An 8687-nucleotide genomic window follows, 5' to 3' on the forward strand; every position below is an offset into this window, starting at 1 on the left:
GGTGGTGGTATTGGTAGTGGTGATTGGATTTGTAGATTCCTCACCCAAGACAAAGAATCTGTTTGAAGTCTCGATGCCATCGGGTATTAAAATAGCTTTCTCTTGTGTTGCTTGCTGTTGCTTGTCTTGTTCTTTTGGTTCATTTTGTAGGTCATTAAGCAATATGCTCAGTTTTTCTTCATGATGCTTTTCGCTTGACTTGAGTTGACTTTTCAAAGATTGTATTTCCTGTTTGAGTTTTCCGTTTTCGGATTTTAGTTGATAATTATCAGTTTCTAGCTCAGTTACTCTTCCGGAGAGAGTTTGAAGATTAATTTTAAAAGCATTGTCCATTTGTGTAATTTTGTCGTGTAAGTGCGAGATCCTGTCATTAAGTAGATTTATTTCGGGCTGTGCTTGCAGCAGATTGTTGATTTCTGTGATTTCAGATTCCAGATTACTGACGACAAATTTTAATTCTGTCACGGTTGCGCTTTTCCGTGCTGACAGACCTGCTCCTCGCATGGAATCAATGGAATTCCGTCGTTTCCGGTTAAGAGGCGTTGCAAAATAGGACGCCTTGTGGTCGGGGCATTCAGCTGGTTGAATGTCGTCTTTTGGAGACGATATGTTTGGCTTCTTTGGTTTTTTTAATTTCTTGGGTGGGAGGGTGGCAATAAGTTCCTTGAGATGGTCGAGGAGGTCTTTATCCACCGGGACAAACTCGGTCGAAGTAGATAGTTCGCCACTGATGTCATTGTCGGTCATGCCACGTGTCCCTTGAGTGATCGAAGAATCTGTGATTTTTTTAAGAGTTGGAAATTCCTTTTCGGACCAGAACCTGTATGCAGAGCCCTGGAACATAATTATGCCTGTGGTCAGATACAAGTGAATAGTAATCAACAAATTAGTTTCTTCGAGGTTCTTGCCATCGTGGGGGACCGTCGTAGGTGCTTCATGGTTGATACTTGAGATCTTGATTTCAATTTCTTGAAAATTTGTTGATTCATGTTCTTCGTGATCGATCCAATCAATGAGGAAATCTCCGCTGTCTTTAAGAGTTTCAAAGTACCTGAATTGGAACGTCTTAACCCAGTGTAGAATTCGTTCTTCTGAGGTTGCAAAAGAGGCACATTTCGCTGCGGCTCTGTATAATTCGAGATCTATTTCTTCGAATTTTACGGATTTGTTTGTTGGTTCGCTCTTTAAATTTCTTGATTGCATACTTGGTCTGAATCTCCTCCATTAAAGAGATATCCACTGCTCAAAGTGAGCAGAGAAGGGGAAAAACTTCGAGAGCTAGTTAGAGACGCGTGGAGCACGACCACACGCCGCCATCATTCATCATCACTATAATACGATAGCCGCCAATGAACTTCAGATCTTGGAGAAACGATTTCCATCGGTGAAGCAAAGTTCCTTGTAATTCTTCGTCCCAGTTTGTTTTGTTGATACAAAGTTCTTGAAACAAGATCTTCATCTCTATTGTAAGAGGCGTCAAAAATCCCATGGGGTCGAAGATCTTGGCCGTAACCTTTAGAACAGATCGCTTGGTGAGGGGAAGTGCTTGTGCAAATGGGCACAGATCGGAGAAATTGAAGAAAATTTCGTCTGTGAGAGTGTTCCAGTTCATTCCTAGAATTTTAACTACTACATCTTCGTTGTCAGAAGTCGTTGAGTCACAACCAACACTCGATTTCGCGAATGATTCGTCATCTTCTTTGTTGACATTAGTGACCTCCTGTTGTGTGTTTGCTGATCCTGGTGAACTTTCAAGTTTCGTAATTTGCATTTGTAGTTTTCGCGAGTTCGATCGCCATTTTCTGAGATTGAATCCTCCACTGGACATAACCTTCTTGCATCTCTTGTAAACAGAGAGACCTCTTTCTTCGTCTGACTCCCCCGTTAACAGGTCGTCCACGTACAGAGATTGTTCCAATAATTCAGCGATTTCGGGGTCACTTTGTTTGTGTAGTTGTAAGTGATGTAGAATTGTCGCTCCCAAAATAGCAGGCGAGGGGCGTAACCCAAACACGAGCCGTGTGAACCTGTATTGTACAATTTCAGGCTTAACGCAATCTGGGTTTCTTAACCATAAGAATCGAAGAAAGTCTCGATGATCCTCTTGGATTCCCACCATAAGGAAGGCCTTTTCAATGTCAGCTGTGATACCGACAGGATTCTTCCGAAAGCGCGCTAGCATATTGAAAACATGTGGGATGTGATTTGGCCCAGTTTCAAGGCAATCGTTGAGTGACTTCTCTTGGTTACCAGATTTTGCTGACCCATCGTACACAATTCGTACCTTCGTAGTCTCACGATCCTTTCTTACTACTGCATGATGAGGCAAGTAATGATGTCGCGCAGCAATTTTCTCTTTATTCGGTACTTGCTCGATTATCCCCTTTGATAACTGGTCTTGAATGATGTTGTCGTATTCGGCTAATAACTCTGGGTCTTTGCGCAGCTTGTGATGTAAGGATCTTAATCGCGATTCGCACAACAGATAGTTGTTGGAGGATAGCGGCAAACAATTTTCTTTCCACGATAAATTGACTTCGTATCGGTCTTCGCTCCATGCAACGTCGATTTTGAAAGATTCCTTCGTTTCCTGTTGAGTCAGATCCTTAATGCCAATTGCCTCAGTCTCCCAAAAGTTTTTCAGAGTGTTCGTGAGAACGTCGTCTTCGTTTCGGGCAAATAGGTCGTCATGGCCTTCGATTATTAAATTTGAATGCGTCACATAACTCCGATCGAGTGTTCCTTTAACTGGTCCAGACAGCAGCCACCCGAGTTTGCTATTTACAGCAATGGGACCTTCGTCTCCTCGTCTTGTCTCCCCCGTTACAAAATGCCAGTAATAATCGCAGCCGATCAGAATATCAATCGAACCTTCGGCGTCAAACGGTTCATCCGCTAGCTCCAATCCATCCAAATGCGGGTAGTTTACAGAGACCTTGCCAGGTAAAGGCGAGCAAATAACCGGAAATGTCAGAGCAGAAATTTTAATGGCATCTTCGCATCCAGGCCTTCGTACTTGTAATTTCACAACATCGCAATTCTGCTTCTTGTACTTTGCTTCTCCAAATGTGTTCAAGTTGAGTCGCTCAGTTTGAAGTGATTTCAGATGAAGTGTTGCTCGTAAATTCTCAGTGATGTAAGAGCGCTGACTTCCACTGTCGAAAAGTAATCTCACCACGGTCGATCTAGTCCCATCTTCGTTTGTCGCTACAGCCTTAGCTGTTTGAAGTAACACTCTGCAATTCGGTTTTGAACTCTCGCGATTTGTCGTAGTTGCTGTTGTGATGCCAGTATTCTCTCTTTCGTTGATCGTCTGGTCCCTAGGTCTTCCTTGTGTAGATCGGTCGGAATTGAGGGGACGTTCTGTATTCTGCGCGTTGTTGGAGGAGTTCGCGTTTCGTGGACAAATCGATTGATGGTGTCTCTTGTCGCATCTTCTGCAAGTTTTCTGGCATTGATCCTGTTGATGTCCCTTTCGAAGGCACATGAAACATCTTTTGTCCCGAGCAAGGATGGTTCTGCGAGCGTTTAATTCGGTGACCGTTTCGCACGAAGCTGAGAAATGTTTCCCAGAACAGTAAACACAAGTCGGCGCAAACTGTTGGGTTTGTGAATCAGCAAGATAGGCACCAGAAGTACCGGGTGGAATAGTGGGTGGCAAAACCTTCGATTTATCAGGAACAAAATGTGGAGGAGGCTGTCGTTTTGATTCTAAAGGTGGGACGGTTTTAACTCTTTCGCTCATTTCTCTCGCTTCGATTTCGCGTTGTAAAAGGTCGAGCAGCGGTTCGATTTCCCAGACATCTTGACTAGTGTTGCGAGTGACGTGAATTCGTATATCGGGAGGAAGTTTCGACATAATTACCGGAATGAGAAGACTTCCATATTGTGCAGATTTGATGCCCAGGGCTTCTAAGCCTCTTACGTTTACGCTGATTTTGTCATACAAATAACGGAGTTGAGAAGGCCTTTCTGAAGAACATACGGAGATTTTCAAAAGTTCGTCCATGTGGGAAGCGATGATTTGTTGCGGTTTTCCGAATCGTTTCATCAAAATGTCCACAGCCGCTTGGTAGTTGTCTTCGGTAATCGGTAACCCTGCAATATGGCGCGTGACGCTGCTCCCTCGAGTTGAGCTACTAGATAATGGAACTTTGCGATTTTCGATAAATTCGGGTTCGAATGGACGGCACTTTCGAATGTATCCCAGAACGGCTTAAACTGAGTCACTTCGCCTCTAAATTTCGGTAGTGTGAGCTTTGGTAGTTTAGATGTCGCTGCATTTGTTGTAGGAGGTGTACCACTATGTTGGGAAGTTTGATTCGGCGAAGGAGGAGCTGAAGAAGCTGGAGGAGATCCCGTTGTTTGTATGGCTTGAGTCGAAGGAGGCGTCGATAGTGAACCGGTCGGAGTAGAAGGGTTGTTTTCTGTAAATTGTGCCGCGGATCCACCGGTTGTCGTGTAAGTTGTACTCGTATTTGAGGGCGTTGTCGTGAGGGAAATATTCGCAAGAGCGTCCATTACTCGCATTTTCAATGTTTCGGCTTCGTCAATTTCCTTTTCGATTTCCTCCACCTTACAGACGGATACGATTTTTTCGTCTAGATCTGAGACCAGTTTCGATTTTTCCTTTAACATTTCTTCGATTCTCGTTAACTTGTTTTTCGTTTTGATATCCAATTCGGAGGTCGCATTTTCCAAGATTGTATCGGCTTTGACGATGAGCTTCTTATGACTCCTCTGTTGGCCCCGCGAGTTGCTCTTAGTCGTGGTAGATCTCCTTCTGACATCTTTTCTTCAGGTCGTGATTTCGAGCCCCACGTTGGGCGCCATGTTATAAACACGAAGTAGTCGTAATCGTTTTCGTATAAATTCTGATTTATTCCACTCTGATATCGTACAGAAAAAAACCTTTCGAGTTAAATCACACGCCCCTAAATAAACCCACTAAATTTGATATCCTACAAAAACCAGTAAATCAAGTTGTTGTCATGTGCTCTCTTTGTACAAACAAAACGAAAAGCGTGACGACTTTGATTACATAACAAATACGCGTGGCTGTTCATGACAAAAATTACCATACACGGTCCCTAACTTTAGTCTCATGGTGATCACGCACTTGGTTATTCAAGTGATAAAGAAATATGGCGAATTCGAAAGAACCTGCGTACACTATTGTGGAGGGAGTAAAAATGCCTAATACACCGTTGGTTAGCCCTGATACAAACTTTGCCGAAGATCTCAAGCGATTTCAAACGAGAAAGGATGATGTCTTCGTATGCAGTTACCCCAAATCAGGTTTGTGTTAAATCTTGTTTCTTAAATAGAACTTTCGTCGGCAGAAATCAACTTATAGACTTCATAAATGGTCACAGTTAATTTCGGCACTTAAGAAATCGTCTACAAGACCGGCGCTACTCGTTGTACAGCAATTTTATCGTTGGAGTTTCGCATGAAGTCTGCATTTGGCTCGGATTTGGCCGTGGATCTCAGTGGAATCACTACAAAATCGCAGCGAAATTGCTGCATAATCGGACATTTATCGCATCAAAATTACCACCTGTCCAGTGTGTGTAAGCGACTCTTTACGGACATTACAGGATAATAACTGGTTTAATAAGTCGCTTCAGAAGTTGCTACTAAATCAAGTTTAGAACCTTCCATATAGATCTCGGCCCGGTTGTTCGAAAGTCGATTAACGATAAAATGGTTTAAAAGGCTAATTCCAAGCTAAAGGTTAAAAAAAAAAAGAAAAGAAAAAAGAAAAGCCATTGCCATATTTCATTACACCCAGAATAATATATTTAGCAAAAACAAACTTTATCACTGAACGCAGATATTAAATGAAAACGTATCGGACTGTCGCTAGAATAATACGTTTATCAAAAACTTACAAAAGACGTTTCGGCCAAAAAAGTTTTGGCCTTCGTCGGTATGATAAAGCTAGATAAGAAAACATCTTTGTAATATAACCGTTAACAGTTTGCTTTTGCTACCTACTCTGACCTGGCGACATGCAACGAACGATCACTGTGCGTGCCACCATTGTCGTGACAAGGCGGCGCATGGGTTTTGTTGCATTTTATTTGAGCTGGCTCTGTTGCTGGTTTCACATATAGAACTGCTACACCGTCCTGACGAGTTCCAATAAGAACGAAACAGCTGTCCACGGTTGCAGCCTTGTTTTGTCGGTTTCTGTCGGGTTGTTGTCTCGCAAAGTCAACTTTTTCACGTAGTGTCAGCCTTGCACTTTGTGTTACAGTTTTTTTTTGGCCGATTAGGTCTCTTGTAGATCCTACGTTAACTAGCATCATTATCGTTGGCGGTCCCTTGCAGTTTTCACGTCTATGATCAGAGAGACTGAAATGGCGGGTAATGAACATATTGACATTCCGAAAATTTATAGGTCACTCATGTAATTTGACATGGTTCGTACAACTTCAGGAAAACGAAATTCAAGGACTTTTCAAGGGCAAAAACTAGATTTCAAGGACCAATGTTTATTCAATATATCGACATTTTCGTCCCCCTTTTTTACACCTAAAACACTCAATTCAGTCATAACCCATTTCCGGTTTCAAATAGCTCAGCCTTGGTAGATGAAGTTAGTCTCTGTAACGATATTCTGTAATATGACCAATCACTGGCTTTTTTACTGTACTAACGTCTGAGGTACAGAAATCAATTTTGAAATGTAGATACAGCAATACAATATTGTTCAACAAAAATGATACCACAATCTTTATGTTTCAGCAGCCTTTTAGAGCTTCCAACTTTCCATTTAGTTCGTCCTCAACTTCTTGCAGTTGAAGAGTCTTATCTTTGGCTGCTTTTCTATTAAAGAGCATTAGACTTAGTGTCAAGAGTCAGCTGCCCAGTTTCTTGAGCTTTGACTCTCAAATCATCTGTTGACTACAGTTCCAGCGTTCCTTTTGTGATGCTCCCCTTTTGATATGTGAGACTTCAACGCGCTTTCCCCCATGCTTTCTATGTCGATCACTCCGTTACAAACACAACACGTGCCCCTCCCTCTTTTTTTCGCCTTTGAATCCTTTCACTCAGCTAAACTTCGCACCACTTAACAATTTACATACACATTTGCCGATCGGTCATTTAAATTGCAAACCATGGGAAAGTCAAAACCACGTACCTCGCTTAAAAAAACGCTACATACGACTGCTCACATAGCCCCTGAAAACAAACGCATGTGGCGGACAACCCCACATTACCTGGTGAGACGTACATGAAATTGAGGCAAAGATCAAATTCTTTCCATGTATCCTCACATGTGTTATACCGACCAGTTGTCCCATTGTTATCGCCAGTTTATTGTTAGTCGTTAATGCTCAAATTTTCCCTGCAAAATCGTTTAATTTTTCAGAAAAATGATATAGAATAAACAAATTACGAAATTTCAAGGACTTTTCAAGACCTAATAAAGAAATCAAGTGCTTTTCAAGTTCCTTAACCGAATTCAAGGACTTTTCAAGACGACTACTCAAGACTCAAATTTCAGCAAGGCTGATCGGACTGCGTAGGAAACTTAACACGACAGCGACATGATAGAGACCAAACCGAGAATCAACAGAATGCGGCAACCGTGGACAGCTGTTTCGAGCTGGTTGGCTCTCGTCAGCACTGTGTCACACCGTGCTGACAAGAGGCAGTCCGATCAGCCGTGCAGAAATTTGAGTCATTTATATTTTCAGTTTATTAGATCTTTTACAGATCCTGTGTATACTTGCAGCATTTTCGTTTGCGGTCGCATGCTTATTGTTTATTTTAAAATTCAAGACCTTTTCAAGATTGTACGAGCCATGTTTGTTATCTCGCGCGCGTCTCCTTCCTCTCCCTCTACCGTAAGTAACGCTTCAAGAAGTTAACGGGAATGTCGTTAATTTCAAGAAGCGTTAATTCCTTAGCAAATAATCTAAAAAAAGAGCAAGGCTGAGTTCACGGTCAGAGAAGTATATTTTCCAATATTTCGAAAGGCACGGCCTTTTTCTTCAGGGTATGTTTGAGACTGACCCTGTGGCAAGATACGTTACAATCATAAACAGTTACAATAGATAACTGAAAAAAGGCTGAAGTTACATAAACAAAAACGTTACAATTTGAAATTTGAAAAAAAACTGGTAAATAGGTAAAGCTAACGTTACAACGTGGTAGACGAAAAAAAATACGTAACAATAAGTTAATTACATAACTTAGGAAAATGAAAGACGGGAAAAATGTTCATGTCTCATCTCTCCTATTAAGACCTAAGGGTTCAATAGTTTGACCTCTGTCGTTAATTCCTTGCCAATGACTGTATCTTTTTTAAGGTACTAATTGGCTTTGCGAGATTCTCTGGCAAGTTTACCACGACGGTGCAACAAGCAACGAGAATATTGGTGATCGTGTTTACTGGTTAGACGTCCATCCTTTACTGCGCAGGCCCAAACAAGACCAACCTGATTCGTCACCAAACCCCAAACCGGTGATTGAACTCCTCCCCAGTCCCCGTCTTATGAGATCGCACCTGCCTTATCACGTGATACCTAAAAGTGAAGATGAGACCATCGCTTGCAAGTATATCTATGTTGCAAGAAACCCCAAGGATGCTTTGGTGTCTTTATATCACTACTATCAAGCACTGCCGGAAACGAAAATACTTGATATAACGCTGGAAATGTTGGCCCAAGACT

General features: G+C 42.0%; 2 protein-coding genes across 2 annotated transcripts in view; one reads left to right on the forward strand and one right to left on the reverse strand.

Moving 5' to 3' along the window:
- Positions 1-1282: 1282 nt before the first annotated feature.
- Positions 1283-4009, reverse strand: LOC146457377 (uncharacterized). Its single transcript, XM_085092138.1, has one exon. It carries the CDS (start codon positions 4007-4009, stop codon positions 1283-1285), a length of 2727 nt encoding a protein of 908 aa, XP_084948264.1.
- Positions 4010-4737: 728 nt separating this feature from the next.
- LOC146457378 (amine sulfotransferase-like) overlaps positions 4738-8687 on the forward strand; it is a 9044-nt gene continuing 5094 nt past the window's right edge. The window contains exons 1-2 of the mRNA XM_085092111.1: positions 4738-5298; positions 8325-8687. The exon at positions 8325-8687 is cut by the window's right edge and continues 15 nt beyond it. Of these exons, the coding sequence (XP_084948237.1) occupies positions 5145-5298; positions 8325-8687 (517 nt within the window). The 5' untranslated portion in view covers positions 4738-5144. The remainder of the gene's footprint in view (positions 5299-8324) is intronic.

The sequence above is a fragment of the Pavona decussata genome, unplaced genomic scaffold, assembly GCF_977016875.1.
Source record: "Pavona decussata unplaced genomic scaffold, jaPavDecu1.1 SCAFFOLD_244, whole genome shotgun sequence".
Taxonomy (NCBI): domain Eukaryota; kingdom Metazoa; phylum Cnidaria; class Anthozoa; order Scleractinia; family Agariciidae; genus Pavona; species Pavona decussata.

Bases quoted from the DNA above. Each gene is read 5' to 3' on its own strand.
- LOC146457377 (XM_085092138.1), bottom strand. From the start codon at position 4,009: ATGGACGAACTTTTGAAAATCTCCGTATGTTCTTCAGAAAGGCCTTCT.